This window comes from Phaethon lepturus, unplaced genomic scaffold, assembly GCF_000687285.1.
Source record: "Phaethon lepturus isolate BGI_N335 unplaced genomic scaffold, ASM68728v1 scaffold21714, whole genome shotgun sequence".
Taxonomy (NCBI): domain Eukaryota; kingdom Metazoa; phylum Chordata; class Aves; order Phaethontiformes; family Phaethontidae; genus Phaethon; species Phaethon lepturus.
In genome coordinates this window covers 13,849-33,045 of record NW_010534330.1, presented here as the reverse complement: position 1 = coordinate 33,045, position 19,197 = coordinate 13,849, and the positions used below count along the sequence as shown (strand labels likewise).

The window sequence follows — 19,197 nt, the reverse complement described above, 5'->3', positions numbered from 1 at the left end:
AAAGAGTGATGAGAAATCTTTTTGTTAGGAAACTCTATCTGTGGCCAAGGTAAGGCACCTCTTTACGTCATTGGAGAGTTAACCTTAAAAAAAGATGAAGGATATACAATGAGTACCTAAGAAAATGAGGTGTGTGCAATCACGCTGCTAATCTGAGTTCCTTCTTGTATTCCCAAATTTCATTAAATTTTTGACAGAAGTGGTCTTAAAGATGCTAAATTTCTGTAAGTATTTTTGAAAATAGACCCCAATTAAATCTATAAGGGGCTGAACGTTATGGTATAGCTGTCCTTTTAGCCAATAGAAACCACAGCAGAAAGTGACACTCTTAATTGCTTAAGAAAAACTTACCTTATTAAACAGATCATTTCAGCCATGAAGTAATAGGAATACAGTCTCTCAGTTTTGGCATTCATGGAGGTGTTTGTTTCCAACTGCGATGAAATTCTGTGGATCTCTTTCTACATGTCATATTTTTTAAATCTCCTTTTACATATATGTTGTGCATGAAGAATATTTCTTGACAATTGATAGAAACCAAGGTGCCAAGTTTCTGACATGCATTCAGTCTTTCAGGAGCAGAGCCACAAATGGAACTGGGCACTTCAGCTGATGACCCATTCAGTGCTCTTGCCTTGGGCAGGAGGTCTGCCCATTTGTTCCTTTAGTTTCACTCCATCTTAACGTGCTGTTACTGGGTGTTGCAAACTCTTTAACAGTCTTTCTTTCAGGATCACAAAGAAGTAGAAATGGACATAACTAGCATAGGAAGGGTTGAATAGAAGCTCTCTAAATTTTCGTCTTTGGCTTCTGAAGCATGAAAAGACCCCAAGGGTGCAGCGTGCAGTAAGGGAAGCGCCCATCACGTTTCAGAGGTCAGCAGACAGTGTTCTGTGAGCCTCGTTCTGTCAGTAAAAATAATTAGCATCTATGTACCTGCACAGCTGGATTGGCTATAAGGGCAGTGTCCTCTAACAAGGACCTGCTGCTTAAAATCAGAAGCTAGGAATGTCGCAGAATCTGCTAGTGGATCCGTGTGATTCCGAAAGGTTTATGAACCCATTCCTGTTTCTCCCTTATGAGATTTTTTAGTTTTTACTTTATGATTTGTTATGTGTAATAATGGCGTAGAATCTAGTGCAGAAATTTTCCCTGGATCATTCACCAGCACTATAGGCTCGCATGACTAGAATGACCACAGCCATAATTGTGGAATAGATGGTTTTCTGAGGCTGTTCAAAAGATTGCAGTCTTCACATCTGTAGAAACTGATTTTTTGCAATTAACTTACTTGTTTACCTTTTAAAACAATTGTAGTTTATACAACTTGTGAATAATTGTAGGTCAAGCAAACCATCCGTGTAAATCTTAATAAGCTGTCTTCCTCTTAGATTTCATATAGCAGTGAACTCATTTTTAGAGAAGCATAAACCCGAAGTGGTGGAAATACACGTGTCGATGACCCCTGCTATGCTTGCTATCCAGACTTCAATCCTGGACATTTTGAATGCATGTCTGAGAGAACTCAAACGCTATAATCCAGCTCTTGAAGTAGAAGATCTATCTTTAGAAAATGCTATTGGTAAACCTTTTGACAAGGTAACCATTTTGATTGTTTTGCTGTGTCAAACTAGAGGGACATAGATCTTCAAACTGTCTGCCATGCAAACAAAAATATTATTTGTGAAATAAGTAACCAGCAGCAACTGACTATTCTCCCTTGACATGTTTATTACTGGTGCAAGGAGAGAAACTCTGTTAATCTAATGGTGGTGTTATAGTTGCCAGTAGGGTTTTTGCTATATTGGTATTATTGTTGTTCTTTCATTTCCAAAGTCCCTACAGTAAGAACATCCTGATTCATGGTTGGCTGCTTATTATTATTTATTTTAAAGATGGCTGCAATTTCTGCTCGAAATTCTTCAGAGATAAGTATGCAGTTATTCCCCTGCTTTTTGCATCTTGAATTTCCTGCTTGTATTTTTTATTTTCTCTATTAGAAGCAGCACTGTATATAATACATAACATGCACATGCATATATCTGTTGTATCTTTTAATTATTGTGTTTGTCATAAACTATGTGTGAGTATTGTTATTTTTGGCAGATCTGCAATGTTTGGCAGATATATGCTTTCTGTAGGGTAGAATCATAAATGTCAACCATCATAGTGAAAAACAGTTATTTGTTACTTGTGATTTAATCTTGATGTGAGGACTTTGGTACTTTAAATACTCAAGGGGATTTTTTTCTTATGCTCTGTAGGTTGCATATCTGCATAGTACTCATCTTATTTTGAAAATTAAATGATATTATAATGTTTTTTATTTTACCTAAGTGAAGGATAGTAGATACTATAGGCACAGGCCGGTGCCAGTAAAAGAAGGGTTTGTTTTTATTTTACCCGTATTTTATTATTATATAGAAAGGAAAATATGTACTGAAAGCATTAAATGATACATGCCTGCTGATTGCTGAAATGTTTTACAGAAAGGCATCTATATTATGTTAACTTTGCAAAAAACATGATTACTTACCAAAACAAATACCTCTCCATCACATCTTCAATTGGGTATGTTTAATACCTTTGGCAAACTAGTGGCATCCCCTGTAAAGGAAAAAAGTGCATCCTTATCTTGATTACTATACTATGTATTTGACATCCTGAACTTTCCAATTTATATTTCTAGACACTACGTCACTATTTAGATCCTCTCTGGCATCAGCTTGGAGCTAAGACAAAGTCTTTGGTCCAGGATTTGAAGATACTACGTACTTTGTTAGTATATCTAACGCAGTATGATTGTGTCACTTTCCTTAATCTTCTGGAGTCACTGAAAGCAAGCGAAAAAGCTTTTGGTGAGAATTCAGGTAAACATTGAATAACCATACAAGTTAACGCATGGAACAGTGAAATGTTGATATTTTTAATTAACATTCACAAACCTATGAAGGTATCTAATTAGTTTTATATAACCAGCCATAAGGACGTAGGTTTTTATTGACAGATAATGCTTTCATCTTCCCACTTAACTGCTGTTACTTAACAGTGTGAGATTTGCATCACATTTCTGTCTTTTATTAAGCTGGTAATTACATAGCAAGTAGGTAGCACAGTTATTCCAGATGAGAAACTTGGGGCCTTTACTGCAACGGGTTGAAACACATACACGTTGCAAATGTCAGCCTACTACTGCTTTCTTTTCCTTTCTAGGTTGGCTGTTTCTTGACTCCAGTACTTCAATGTTTGTGAATGCTCGAGCTAGAGTTTATCGCATTGGAGATGAGAAACTGAATCTGAAAGGCAAAATCTCTGAAAAAAGTGATGTAAACAAGGAGAATGGTACTGATCATTCCTAATTTTAAGTTTGAGAGTGTCACACGATTTCAAATGCTGTGCATATTATTACTTGTGCTATGGTTCCTTACATGATCTTACACAGCTCAAGATCTCAATCTGTTATCTGGGATAAGTTGAAACATAATAGTTCAAAAAGCATGTAACAAACAACATGAAACTTAGTCACGAAGAACTGAGGGATTCTTCTAAGCTTGTTCAGCTGATAGTTGGGAGCTATTTCATGGAATTGTTCTTGAATCACATTGGTGTTTAGCTTGGTCATTTTTATTTTATGTGAAGGAGTAGGAGGCTACTGTTGCTTTTATTAAAAAAAACATATATTCAGGACTTTCAGAATTGAAGAATGAGTTAAAATAAACCACTTATTCCCATTTTTAAATGTTTCTGTAAGAGTGCTCTCCAACCCATCAGCATAACAAGTTGTATACATAGGCTGTTGAATATAGTATTTGCCAACAGCCATCATGCTATTGACATCTAACCACTAATTTAAAGCTCTGAAGGATATTTTGGCTGTAAGAGCTGCTGTGTTCAATTTTTTTTTTTTTTTTTTTCAGAACTGAAAAGAGAATTGGTTCTAGAAGGCAACCCAAAATGGGAAGCTTTGAGAGAAGTACTGAAAGAGATTGAAAATGAGAATAAGAATAGTGAAGACCTTGGTGGTCCAGGTGAGAGAATACTAAACAATGTAAGTTTTCACACTACAGCCAGTTTTTACTTCTACTTGACTTTGGAGAGAAGGAGCCTAACTCTTTACTGTAGTTTTACTGAAGAACTAGTTTTAAATTTAATTGGATTTCATTAATTAAATTTAATTGTAATTTTAATTGTGGACTTAAGACAAGGAGTTTATGTACATATGTACATAAACTATGTAAAACTGGGTAGTTTTACATAACTCCTATTTAGTTCTTGCTCTAAAAGAGAAATGCTCTTGGTTATTATGCAATACTCTTTAGGAAAGAACCTGTATTATTACCAAACAAAATATTTTCACTTACATTTCAATATTGTACTCATACCTTAGTCTCAAAATCAATAAAACTAATAGCATGGAAATTTCTAATAATCAAGGTACCATTCACTCATTTCTCAAGTTCAGGTTCAAAAAAAAAAAAAGGGGGGGGTCTGTCTTATGCCCTTCCCATCTTACACATTCTTCTCATGCACCTGAAAATTTGCTTGTCCAGGAGATGCACCTAATGGGGTATATAGTAGAAGGCAAGTGCGTTTCTAAGTAACTGCTTTGCTGCCTTTCCTGTTTTAGGGATTTTCATCTTCTTAAATTTCACCAAGTTTTATTTTAGGAAATAGTAAGGGTAAAAAAGTGCTCTTTTCTCCCACCCACAGTGTTCTGACTCTGGATAAGAACTGGCTCTCTCACCTAGTGTTGTAGGAGTTTATCTGAGTCAGCTTGTGGAGAATTGTTATTCAAGGCCCACAAATGTCAATAATGCTGTGTGAAACATGTATTTTTTAGACTCTTTAACACAGCTGACAAGAGCTGAAAATTAGACTGGTCTAAATTAAGTTCTCCCTTATTCCACATTTAAAAAAAAAAAATAGTTGTTGTCCAAGTATGTTTCAAGACATGCTATATCTGTCTCATTTCAGATGATCAAAAGGAAAACCTTGCTAATTTAGGTGGTGTAAGAATAAGGAACGCTGAACTTTCATTAATCTTCTCTAATCTTGTTTTGTACAAAACATCATGCAATTTAGACTCCCTGAAAGTCTAGAGCAACTGTGACAACAAAATGTGAAGGCATTTGGCAGGCATGCTTCTAGGATCATTAAAAACAATTTGCTCAAGAGATGTCTTGTAGCTGGATAAGAAGTAGTACAGCATAACAGATTATAACCATGATATCGTTTCTTGACTGCAGGGCAAGTCCTTATTTGTGCCAGTGATGACCGAGCTTGTGCACAGCTCAGGGAGTATATTATTGCTGGAGCAGAAGCTTTTTTAACAAGACTGTATAACAAAACCTTCGGAAAGGATGAGAAAGCTGGAGAAGTGTGGATTAAGGACAGAAAACCCATCAAGACCAAAGGAAATGCCAGACAAGACACAGGGCCTCAAGCCAAAAAAGCCAAACTCATGGCTTCTTCAAAACACAATAAACACAAGAAGCAGCAAGACCAAACTATAATCCAAATGATGGGGAAAAGAGAGGAGGAAAAGAGAGAGGAGTTAGAGGTGGAAGATAACAAAGAATTAAGCAGCAGCCAAGAAAGCAATATTGAAGAGACCGTTCCTGAAGATTTCGATATGAACCTACCCTCAGATTGTTACTATGGTATTTTCAAGAACCCGCTCACAATTATTCATCCATTACAGGGCTGCAGTGATCCCTATGCGCTCACCCGGGTACTGCATGAAGTAGAACCAAGATATGTTGTATTATATGATGCAGAACTAACTTTTGTTCGGCAGCTGGAAATCTACAAGGCAAGCAGGCCTGGGAAGCCTTTGAGGCAAGTTGACTTGGTCAGTCTAATTTTAGTCTTAAAAGAAAAAGTAAAAGTGCACTTTCAGCATTCAAGGCAGAACGTGCATCTAGTTGATTTTCTTTAGCTACCTTTTAATTCCTGTTTAGCCCTCTTCTTAATTTTAAACAAAAGGAAGTATTTGGTCCCCGAACAGAAACATACCTGTATTAAAAAAAAACAGTTCATTCCATCTTCTACAAGACCTCTGCTTAGATGAACTTAGTGGCAATGGATCCATTTTGAGGTGCTGTAGTCTCATCTTAAACCATCTATAGGTATGATTTTTACACATTAAGCTTCATTTTGAATTTAATTAATTTTCACATTTCCTAATGTCTAGTCATGCTGAAGACCCGTAGTTCAGAAACTCTATGAGAAAAACAAGTTAAGGAAAATGCAATAAAGAAAATTAGAAGTATTTGCAGCTATGCTCTGTTCTGGTATTAGCTGACCGAAAGATTTCCGCATTGTGTATATATATTTGATACACTTGTAAATTGCAAAACTCACTTTTATGAATAGATGTTACAGACTAATTAAAAAGAAAACTTAAGATTTAATATACTGTAAGGTTTTGCATTATCTTTCATTTGTATGGCTGCCCGATAACAGCATTTCTTGAATGCAGTAAACTGTAGTTACACCTGTACCTCTCTGAAAGTAACTTACGGCAGTTGCTTAAGTCTTAGAATGAACACACTTTACTTACTACAGTTGAAACACAATTTATTACCTTTTTAATTATAATGCTTTATACTTTAAACACCTCATGAAAATTATTTGCATAAATTTAACAGAGCAGTTGTAATTTTCCAGTCAAAAATTTCTATATATAACTGTATATATATGTATGTATATATACAGTTATATATATAACTATATATAACTGTAACTGAAAATGGAAATAATTTTGGCAGTATTTAGTGTGTCTGTACCTGATATCCAGGTAACGACTCTGTAGTGCAGATATAAATGACAGAGCTCACAAAGTGTATTGCATGAGGATAATTACTGGGTTATTTGTACAATTTATTTTTAATTGCCTAATTGGCATGTGTTGTATCTACCTCCAGCATCACGTTCACACACTTCAGAGCAGGAAAATCAGACACTGTCATGCAAGCAGGAGTTAGGAGATGCACCGCATGAAAAAAGTATTAGGAATAAAATCCTCCCAGTTTGTCAAAATGTGCCTCAATTAAAATACATTGGGGGAAAAAATGACTGTGCTGAAAAGCTATAGGCAATTAATTCCTTAAGGTAATTATCAATTCTTATATGTTCCATGTAATCTCTATTTGCGGAATAAAACTGAATTTGTTTGTGTGTTCATCTCTGCAAGAGAAATGACAGCTTGTTCTTTGTAGAAGCTACAATTTCCTCCTACAAATACATAATTTTAAAGTCTTCAATGGTGTTTTTCCTAACCCAGGATGATTGCAGATTTTTTAGTTTGTTATATGTACTCTACTGGGAAGACTTTAAAAACAGTAAGAAAGTAACTTCTCCATTATACTTGCTTTGTGTCTTTACTGAATGGCTGACTGAAATCTGTGTCCACTCAGGCTGAATCCCAGAATTCCAGTAAGTGTATCTGCCACTGGGAAAAGAGGGAACACTGGATCTAAGATGTTTTTGTTGCCGATTCTGGAATACCTTTACAGAAGATATCTTTACAGAAAAAGATAGTGGCTTTTTACTTGCCTTTTTTAAGGCAAATACTAGCTTGTCAGGCACGTACTGCTACTAATCTTAAATATTGGTTGTGGGCGTTTTTAACTTAATATGAAGTTTTATGATCTCTTCCTGGGTTTGGGTGGTTTTTTTTTCTCCCTCCAAACTTACAGGGTTTATTTCCTCATATATGGGGCCTCAACAGAAGAACAGCGCTATCTTACAGCTCTGAGAAAAGAGAAGGAAGCCTTCGAAAAACTCATTCGGTAACAAAATTCATTTACTACCTTTATTATTAATGTTTCACATGATTCCCTTATATGCTTACATTTTAAATAGAGTGAAGTTATTAACTGTGTGAAGTCTTTAAATAAACTTTTAATTCAATTGCTTTTCAGATATTAAGAGAATTTTCCCATTGAGAATCAATGACAAGTCAAAACCTTCCTTTTCAAAGCACCTGATATTTTATTCTTTAATTTTAGGGGGTTTAATATTAAATTTCAAAGGCTAAATAGCACCACTTGTATTTTTCCCCAGTTGTTTATGAATTTCATTTCTGTAAATGCATTGTTGTCTGCAGGTAACATTTCTTGTAAGGTGTTTCTAAGGCTTTCATGACTGAAGTCGTTTTAGGGAACAAAACAATTGTTTTCTTTGACTGTGTAAGACAGTATTTTTACTGACAGTGTCTTCTCACCAGGTTATACTGCTGTTACTGGTCATTAGTTCCTTTTTCATATGCCCTGAGAAGTTCTAAAAATGAAAGGTCAGATGCTAAAAACTGCTAACAACTGAAAATAAAAATATAGCATCTAGCCCAACAATCTGGAACACCTTTTTTCCTGATGAGGCTTGTAATTAGTATTAAACTGTATATAATTTTACATATGACTGAAGGGCATTAAAGAATTTCAATCTATTTTTTCTCATATAATTGCAGTTTTTAGTGTTTCTTTGTTTGTGGTTCCTTAGAGAGAAGGCCAGCATGGTTATTCCTGAAGAAAGAGAAGGGAGAGATGAAACAAACTTAGACCTAATAAGAGATGCTAAACCTGCTTCTGGTTCTACTGACACACGCAAAGCAGGTGAGCAGTTCCTGAAGTTGGGCTCGCAGCTCTAAGATTTGAAAAAGACTTAACAACTGTTGCATTTAAATCCTGTCCAAAGTATCTGGGTCAGAGACACATTGCACATTGACCCTGCATCCTGATGGTAAAGAAACATTATCTCTCTTATTCCATCTGCCTTTGTCTGTGCAATGACAATGTATTATGTTTTTCTTTGAAAAGAAAATTTAGATTAATGAGGTATTTTACTATTAAGACGGTACCATTTGGATTGTTTCTAGGCAGCTTGTTGGTTATGAGACTGTCTAGTATTGCATGTAGTGAGGTGGAGAGAAATTAAAACATTAAAACGGAAGCCTACAGATACTCAAAGGCAGTGTTGTCCTTGAGCTAGTAAATATTGGGGACTTCTTTTGATCTTGGCAGAAGAGATTGCCTGGGTAAACAACTGCAGCTTGTGGGTTTTTGTCTACTTTTCTTGCAGTAAAGCATCTTTTTTCTTTTGTTGCAGTTCTAACCACATTTTTGTTCCTTTCTTTCGACACATTACTCTGTCTTCATCTTTACAGCTCTGCCCCTATTTTCTGTTGCTCACATTTTTGTAACCCTGCTCTCCTTTACTATATGCTCTCTAATCTTTGCTATTATGTCTTTTGTGGCCTTGATGCTGCAGTCTCTTCATGTGTCCTACAGATCTATAAGAGGCTAAAATATAACTCCTACAATAAAATGCCATATTTCTGTGGGAAACAGATGGAAATAAAAAGGATCAACTACGTTACCTTGTTTTGCGGGCAACTTTTTAAGATTTTCCTGATGCATTTGCATTAAACTGTAGATGAAAATTTTTTATTTCATCGTCACATATACAAAGCTTATAGCAGGTAGCATGATTGTTCTATTAAGCTGCAGAGCATACTCCATAAACTACAGTATATAATTTGGCAACTGATTTTTGTCTGTAACAGTGAAAAATTAAATAAAGTCTGGATTTACTATACTGCTGAGTTTGTGAAGATCTGTGAGATGTGAAGTCCATTCATTACAGAAGCATTGGCAGCACACAGGAAAACTATACAGCCAGAGTCCGAGGCTGTACCTGTTAGGCTAACTGTATTTGTTTTGCTCTTTAGGTGGACAGGAACAGAAGAGCGTTCAGCAAACAGTAATAGTGGACATGCGGGAATTTCGTAGTGAGCTTCCGTCACTGATTCATCGGCGTGGCATTGACATTGAGCCTGTTACTTTGGAAGTTGGAGATTATATTTTAACTCCTGATATCTGCGTAGAGCGTAAAAGTATCAGTGATCTGATTGGTTCCTTAAATAATGGAAGACTGTATGCACAATGCATTTCTATGTCCCGTTACTATAAGCGACCAATTCTCCTGATTGAATTTGATCCTAACAAATCTTTCTCGCTGATTCCACGAGGGTCTTTACATCAGGAAATTTCCAGTAGTGATGTTACTTCTAAGCTAACCCTTCTTACGCTCCATTTCCCAAAGTTACGTATCCTGTGGTGTCCCTCACCCCATGCTACTGCTGAACTGTTTGAAGAGTTAAAACAAAACCATCCCCAACCTGATGCAGAAACCGCGATGGCTGTCACAGCAGATTCTGAAATTCTTCCCGAGTCAGACAAGTACAACCCTGGTCCTCAGGACTTTCTATTAAAAATGCCAGGTATTAATGCTAAAAACTGCCGTGCCTTAATGAACCACATTAAAAGCATTGCAGAGCTAGTGACACTGTCGAAAGATGAACTCTCCAACATTTTGGGTAATGCTGCCAATGCCACGCAACTCTTTGACTTTATTCACCTAACCTACGGAGAGGCATTATCTAAAGGAAAAGGCAAAAGATGACTAATGAGATTGCCAAAGTACTGTGCAAGGAAAGCTTATCGATGCCCTATGTTGAATAAAGTACATGAAATATTTTAAGATAAGCCCTCTAAGATAGCCAGCTGTTTCTTGCTAATGCTGTTCCATCAGTTTTAACATTTAAGTTAATACGGAAGGCAAGTTTCAAGAGGAATAAAAAAATGTTTTTAATAGAGAAATGCAAATTATTTTTATTCTTTCTACAGCACTTTAACCAATTCTGTAATATCACTGAATGAACTAAATTAAGTTCTTCACCAAGTCCATAAGAATTAAGTGCTAAGACTAATTAATAAAGGTGTTTTCTTTTGAAATTTACGATGTCTTGTTAAAGCTAAAAATGTACTGTGTTTTGATTAGTATGTGTGACCTGCTGCATGATATATCCCTTTGCTTTTGCCATTTTTATTCACATCTTACTCTCTGGAAACTGCCAATTTTCCATCGACGGTGATGGAGCTATGTGAATCACACCATGGTCTTGTCAGGAGTTCATTTAGGAGAACATACTTGGACTCAATTGTGAATTTTAGAACATCATCGTAAGACTTTGTCACAAGTAAACTATAATTGTGTGGTATGTTCTACATTATATTTGCTTACTTTACTAGAAGTTGCACTTTCTTTTTTGACATTCCGAAGTCAGTACAGCTCTGTCTTGCTGATTTTGCAAAGTGCATTTCTTTGCAATGCTGGATAGAGATTCTGTGGTGGCACAATGCAACTTAGTTTTCAGAGTGCCTTACTTAACGTTTTTTAAATGCTTTATTTTTTTTCATCAGTTTTGATAGCTCTTTCACCTCATTCACTTGGAAGTGAAAAATCTAGGTATGCCATTGGGACTATTCTTTTATATCCGAGCATGTGTCCTCTCATAAAATGCAATAGTTTTCTAAGTAAGGTTTTCCAAAAGTGTTGACAGTTCTGTCAATATTGTCTTCATTATGTGTCCTATTGCACTTGCATTTTAATGTCTTAAATAGACCACCTGTCAATAAATACAGTGAAGTTACTGTCACCCGAAAGAGAAAACTTCTAGCGTTCTGTGTAGCACAAAACCGTGAAGTTGTTATTCTTTCGATAGTTTGTGAATGTACATATTCTTAAAAACATTTATTCTGCACTGAACTTTGATATGACAACTGTGTAACAAACTGCCATTGCCAGAAGGGTTGGCCCTGTGTATTTACATTAGCTATTTACAAAATCTTTATCTATAATGACTTTCACTTAAGTATTTATATGATTCTAATGCTAACAACAGATCAATGTAATCTCCATCATTAAAGGAGAAAGTATTGATTTTCTGTATTCAGGTTCAGTAAAAACTGTACTGTGCACTTTCAGGTTTAATGTTTGCTGTGCATTTTAAGTGTGAATTATGAATTTGTTAACTTAAGAGTTTAGGACTAAGCTGTGACAGATTTCCAAAGTGAACATTTTTCTGCAGCTGCAAATTTCAGTATTAAATACATCCATAACAAAATTAAAATTTGCTAATTATCTTATTTCTCATTTGGCTGTATTGATATCAGAGTAATTTTATTTTTAGTGTGGGGTTTATAATCCAGATCTTAGGGTTTCTGTTGGTCTATATTCTAATTTATTTCATTTATTATAAGAAGTCATCTTTCCATAAGACTTTGTGCCTATTCAAAGCAATCAGCTCAGAAATGTTCAGGGTTGAGAATGCCTGTAAAGTGGTGCTAAGAGAACAGAAAGTCAGAGTAAGAACGTGGCTGTCCTGAACATGTGGCCTGTAGAGCCTGATTCAGAAAAGGAGAGCTGAACAACCTTTGAAAACATGTCGTCTTCATGCATTGGCATCATTAAGATGTTACATAAACACGGGGGGGCAGGGGGGTTCAGATGTACTGCGTCTCAGCTTTGTTAGGGGTTTTTTTTGTTTTGGTTTTTTTTGCTTACATTTGTATAAGGTGAAAACGAAGGGTATATGAAGACGTTATAAAATTGTGGCTTTGTGTTGTACGCAAGATCAAACTCACAAATTGCAATTAAATAATTAAAATTGCTAAATATTTAGATGACATTGTCTTTTGTTTATATATGTGGAATTTTTGTAAGGTTTTTTTTGTTGTGGTTTTTTTCACTGCAGAATTTGGCTTTTTTTTATTTTTAATAACCACAAGTAATGTTGTTGTATGTTGTTATTGCTTATTTGTGATTTGGCATTTTGCTGTATTAAGGGTTGAAAGTTAATGGTGTGTCCTGGGGCAGTAGGTACCAGCTGTGAACACAGGTGGAAGAGGTCTTGTCTCCTGAAACCACTTAACCCTGAAATAACCAAGCCAAAGAGTCTATCCCTATGCAGATGCAACAAAATGCTTGAGTGAGTGATCAAAATCCTTCGGACGCATTCCCTGGCCTGATGGTGTTCTTTAGCTTGCTTTAGTAATGAAATTTTTTATATCTTCTTGTCATTGCTTGATGTTTTAAGTTTGTGCTTTTTTATTAAAAAAAAAGATACTGCCTTCAGTTTGGGAGTGTGTCAGATTCTTTCTTGCACCCAAACCAAGACTACGCATTTCAAGGTCTCCGACTATGTGAAACCAGTGTGGTTTGTATGCTACTGAGAAGTAAGTTAGCAAGTTGCTTGTTTTTGCAGTTTGCTGTATGTTAGCAAATATATTTTGAACAGGGTAGCTTATCTTGTAGTTCCTATGTTTAAATTATCTGGATACTATTCCTGCTAGTGGTGGCACTTGCAGTTTCTAGCTACAGTTGCAAAGGAGTCGTTTTGCTTGCCATGTTTTCTGTGTGCAGTTCCTAACCAAAACAAACTTTACCTTCCAAATTACTTGTTCTGCAAGAACATGTATAGTAGGGCTTTTCTAGTTAAATTTCTGCTTGCAAAACTTTAACTGTAAACCAGTTGACCAGAAATCCACACTGCTTATAAAATACGCAGCTATACTGTAACAAGTGACTCTTAAAAAGTACAGAAGTTTAAATGTGAGGATTTTTGTCATTGTGAAGCTTGCCCATTTGCAGAATTATAGTACAATCTCAAGCAACCTAATTTTTAAAAATAAAAAAATTTGTCTCTAAAGCTTTCCTTAGTCATCCAGAATTCCAGGTCTATGCAGAATAGAATCCAAGAGCAAACGTCTGCCAAAAAGTAGTTATGAAATGAATGCATTATTTATACACCAGACAGCATAAAGAAATGTAACTGAAGGTTGTTAAAGAAACTTGTCGTGTGTGGGCTTACCAATTGACAATTTTTATTTCAGGCTCCATAAGCTTGGTGCTAGCAGGGTTTACAGTCCTCTATTATAAAGACTATTTTAGGATAAAGTTCTCCTTAGCTCTTACTCAAAGATAGCCTAAATTAAATTAATATTCAGTTGATCTGTTTTCTACAATATGTGGTTTTAAGAAATGCAAGTAGCGTCATAAACCAAAAAGCTCAGAAACTATTGTTCCAGGATTTTATAATACTTTGTAATTACAACTTACTTTATGTGTTCACTCTTTCTTGACATAATAGCAGGAATTTTTTATATTTGCAGAATCAACTCAAATGAAGCATAAACCCTTTTATGTTTTTCACATTAAGTCCTGTGAGCTACCTTCTTGCATTGAAAAAATACTCACTGGCAAGATGTGCACTATTTTTTCTTAATTTGCACTTGCATATACTTTTTTCCCCCAAAGTTTTCCATTTTTTCCTACAGTCATCCTTTCCAAAACTTCCTCTCTCAAATAATATTCCTAATATCCTGCCCCACAGTTGGCTAGCAACCCAGTCAATAAAACATAACTGATACATATAATTGGCAGTAATATTTCTCGCTTCTATTCTTTTTTTTTACTTGCCGTTTATTCTAAGTTCAGCTAAAAACCATGAGAACTCATCCCTCATCTACAGGATGAGGGGCAAGAGTTAAATACCAAGAATCTTTCTTGGTGTTTACCAGTTAAGAATGACTTAACTGTGATAAGAGCAAGTTTGGTGAGAGTAGTAATGTGTAATGCTTGGGTACATCTCCTGTAAGCTGGAGTTGCTTTTGTCTGTTTATTTTTAAATCAAGATTCAAGCTCTAACATGTATGAATTTGAAAAATTCAAATTTTGAATTTGCATGATTCATGTGGTACAGAATGATGGCAAAGACTCTTAAGTATTTCATAAGAGAGTACCTTTAAACCTTCCCGCCCCACCCCGTGAGCCACTAAAAATGAGATCAGAGTCACTATGAAATTTGGCCCAGAATGTAGTCGAGAGGTAATGCAGAGCTACCGTCCTCCCTTTGGCTTCAAGTGACAAAACACTGACATTGGAAATTGTTCATTTCTTAGCTGTAGCTTCTCTTAACGCTCCCTAAGGGAACCAGTATCGTAATGACTGAATAAAAACACTTAGCTTTTTTCCCTGCTGACTTGATACAGCTAACACCTCTCTCTCTGTCTCTCTCTCTCTCTCTCTCTCTCTGAAAAACTGGTACTAAATAAAAGGGAACTAAGAGGATCCTGTAGAAAACAAACACTTCAGCACTATTATCTTCCCTTCTGTTTTATTCTTGGAATCAGCCAGTAGGTTCGGGGAGGGGGGGGAAATTTACTCCATTGTAAAAGGCCAGAAAGAATGTACATGACTGACTAAATGTTTTGGTAAGGTTGTACAAGGAAGTATTCAAATGTTTTAAAGCTTCGGTGCCATTTGTTATTTTGAGTACAAAATGTTAAGAGTTCAGCCCCCAGAGTTTTCAATAGAATAGGCTGGCTGGTTTTTTTACTAGAGTTTTGATCTGTATTTTACAAGCTTCTCTGCAATAAATTGAAAGGAAGAAGCATTTCAGCCACACAGTCTTGAGAACAGGGAAGAAACGTTCAGTAGCTTGGCTAGCCAAAACTTAGCTAAGAGATTAATTCTTTAGTCTTACTGAACTTAGTAAGGATAACCAGGGCTACCACACTGCTCTGGCAATTTGTTGTCTAAGCAGATGATGTTGCTGCAATATATCAAAATGGGCCTGCATAAGTACAAATTTTAGTGTGATTTTTTTAGAGCATGACAAAATGATCTTAAACAACACTGCAATAAAGCAGTCTTTCTAGGAATATTAAATTGGGGTTAAACACGGGGTTTTCTTAGCTTGCATTTTACCATAGTTCTGTTTGTAAGAGCTTCCCTCTAAATAAACACATAGATTTCATTTCTAGGGTCCTCTGTCACTCAGCATTACTTTTTGTTCCCTTCAAATTTATCATCTACTATCAAAGAGCAATAGACCGTAGTTATTAAACAACTGACATACATTGTTTCCAAACTGGAATTATTATTCAGCAATGTAATCTTGTTCTTGAGCTCCTAGCTTCTTCCTCACTTCTTAGCATGGCGCTTAGACCACTCTCATTTTTAGTCTTTTTTTTTGTTTATGAAAAGACAGGGGTTGGATGGCAAAAAGAAATGTTGCAATTATTTGCCTTTTTTAACGGCTACCTTCCTTACCTAAGTTTGTTCTGCAGATCACAATAAATAGCCTTTTTATGGAGACTCCCAAGTAAAACCATACATAAGTCTCTTTCTGTTTATGAGATGGAAAGGTTTACCATGAGCTAGATCCAAAGAAGATTCAACGCAGTTTCAGAAACTGTTAAACTAGCAACCACAGCTGGGACTACTGATTAAAGGGTTTTAGGCAGGGGCCTTACAGGAGGATTTTCAAGAATGCCAGAGAGTAAATTTATAATTTTTGAGGGTAGAATTTTCAAAATCACTATTAAATCTATCACATATATACTATAAATTTCTAATTATAAAGTTTTCGTTTTACATCACCATTCCCCACTGCTCCAGCTTCTCTTTGGTAACTGTAGTTCAACTGAATTCAAATTCCATCAACCCTAACTCAGAAAGCTCGCAAGTATATGCTGGAATATTACATAGCTGGATTAGCAGGAAGAGAAAGAAATTTCTATCTGTAGATTCAGGGAAATAGCTCTGGTTGATCCCTCCTTAGCGACTATTACCTATTGTCCACACACAGATACTAATGTTCAAATTTCAAACACACATAAAACAATTCTCAGGTGAATGAAACCCAGGAATTTGCCCAGCAAAATTGGCAGGTAATGCCTAAACTTGACATTGCTGCATTTCAGACCCCCAAAAAATAGGCAGCGTAGTTCTAAGCTGAGTTGTTTGCATAGAGCTACTCAGTTCCCATTAGTGTACACAGTGGGTGTCGCACATTATCATCCGTCTTCTGAACATCCTCCTGAGTGAATGGAATGTCACAGGCCGGGGGCACCGGGAACACACAGCTCAGGGGAGGTCTGTGTGTCATACACCCACAGCATCATGTAACACTGGCTTAAGTAACATCTTGCAGTTTCTTTGTAACTTTTTTCTCATGATGCTGTGTTTGCATTATTCTCAGATTCTCCATTCAGCTTTTATCTTTAATCACAGAATGGTTTGGGTTGGACGGGACCTTTGAAGCTCATCTAGTCCAACCCCCCAGCAGTGAGCAGGGACATCTTCAACTCGAGCAGGTTGCTCAGAGCCCCGTCCAACCTGACCTGGGATGTTTCCAGGGATGGGGCATCTACCACCTCTCTGGGCAACCTGGGCCAGTGTTCCACCACCCTCATAGTGAAAATCTCTGCCTTGTATCTAGTCAAAATCTGCCCTCTTTTAGTTTAAAACTGTTACCCCTTGTCCTATCGCAACAGGTCCTGCTAAAAAGTCTGTCCCCACCTTCCTTATAAGCCCCTTTAAGTACTGGCAGGCTGCAGTAAGAGATCCCTGGAGCCTTCTCTTCTCCAGGCTGAACAACCCCAGCTCTCTCAGCCTGTCTTCAGAGGAGAGGAGCTTCATCCCTCTGATCATTTTTGTGGCCCTCCTCTGGACCCACTCCAATAGGTCCATCTTTCTTCTATTTTTCCTCTGGAATTTTCTAATTTTTTTTTTTTTTTTGCTTTTCTTATCCTAATGAAGTCTGTCTGTATTCTTGTCCATTTGTTTGCCTTCAAGAGTGCTACCTAAATATTGCTGCAATTTCTGATGTCTACTGAGCACAACTAACACTGAGGTCTTTGCAAGACTGCCTGCACTGGAGCCTTGTCTGGTACTTAATATCCAGGGGCTTATATAAAAAATGTATTGTACTTCATTTTCATTTTGGTCTCAGACTTGAGGCACATCACACGTGGAAAACTGACATGTAGAGAAAACACAGAGCAGCAGGTTGGCAGTTCTTGCAACATGGAATTCTCATTTTTGTCTTGGATTTTTTTTTAAACAGATTAAAAGCAGGCCAAACACAGATACAATAAAATTATAATCAGTTGATTTTATAAATTATCGCCAGCCCTGGAACACTTTCAAAGCATTTTTTACATGTAACAGAATTCTTGGAATCTTATGCATAGATAGCAGAAGTTGCAAACTTTCTTGCAGCATTTATATCTCACGGCCCTTTTAACACATTGCAGTAATGCAACTGCCAAGTTTTCAGAGCCTGCAAAAATTCATATTCCATGCATAATCATTTATATCAGGACTTGGGAGATCTGCAACAACAAAAATATTAATGCCATGTCTCCTACTTTAGTCTAAATTTTCTTTAACAAAATCCCCCTATCTAGATCTTGCCATTGTCAAGACACACTTTGTTCCCGCTTTGTCTTTAAAACCTGTGAATGTTAAGTGTTGGGAAGAACTACGGTCCTTAAAAATCAACATAGATTTATTGATTACGTGGTTCTATATGCTAGAATTCTAACTGCTAGAGTCTATGTAATCCATTTGTTACAGATGCATTCTGAAGTGTATCAATCCACTTTTTCTATAACTTACAGAATGTCATACTATATTTATAGTGCAGCCTGAAAGCATTATGTTATGACCACTAGTTGGAGATGAGAGACACTCCTAACACAGAGATGGCCAGTATGTAAATGTTCAGATCACCTTCAGATATACCATAACAGCAAAAATCTAGAGATGCTTCAAGAAGAGAGTCCTGCCCATACCAACTATGAAAAAATACCTAGAAACTTTTGAGGCACATCCCATGCATGAGGTACTATCTATACAGACATTCTTTAAGATAGTGAAGATGTCTCAACAAAGCCTTGAATTGCAGCAATAAATCTGCTGTATTACAGTCCATGTAACTATTACAGTAAATGAGGGCTTTCTTAAGTATCAGCATTATACTGCACATCACCAGCTGACAGAAGTCATAATCAAGATTTTCTTTTTCTTTAATATTTACTTGACAGAAGGTTTGAATGATCCCATACTAAGTCATCTGATTTTTTTCCACATAGTGTTATTGATATTAAAATGTAGTGGTTTATTTCTCAGCCCCATCAGTTTATTAAGGATCCCTGACATATTTCTGGTGGCTTGAATAACACATGCATTATTATCCAAACAAGAGGAATTTCAACTGATTCCACCAGGAACCTCTGTCTTTCCTTCGCTCATTATCAACTTTGCGGATAGCGTGTAACCATACACATACGCATTTGCATATGCATATACACACACAGACACAGAGTATCAGCTGTGTTGGGTAATATGAGCCTGCACATCTTCAGTGTCCATGTCTCTGAAAATGACCCTGAAAAAGTAAGCTAAGCCCATCCCTGTTTCTATATATAAAACGGTTTGTTTAATTGGTGGACTGCACCAAGAATAAATAATGAGGTAATTCTGAAGATCATTCCCAGAACAGTC

General features: G+C 36.4%; 1 protein-coding gene across 1 annotated transcript in view; it reads left to right on the top strand.

The window, feature by feature from the left end:
• Positions 1-10,464, top strand: part of ERCC4 (excision repair cross-complementation group 4) — a gene marked incomplete at its 5' end in the record, with an annotated part of 14,618 nt that extends 4,154 nt beyond the window's left edge. Inside the window, 9 exons of the mRNA XM_010285500.1 lie at positions 1-49; positions 1,392-1,599; positions 2,690-2,870; positions 3,214-3,342; positions 3,918-4,028; positions 5,247-5,838; positions 7,701-7,793; positions 8,503-8,615; positions 9,731-10,464. The exon at positions 1-49 is cut by the window's left edge and continues 180 nt beyond it. Of these exons, the coding sequence (XP_010283802.1) occupies positions 1-49; positions 1,392-1,599; positions 2,690-2,870; positions 3,214-3,342; positions 3,918-4,028; positions 5,247-5,838; positions 7,701-7,793; positions 8,503-8,615; positions 9,731-10,464 (2,210 nt within the window). The remainder of the gene's footprint in view (positions 50-1,391; positions 1,600-2,689; positions 2,871-3,213; positions 3,343-3,917; positions 4,029-5,246; positions 5,839-7,700; positions 7,794-8,502; positions 8,616-9,730) is intronic.
• Positions 10,465-19,197: the final 8,733 nt, after the last annotated feature.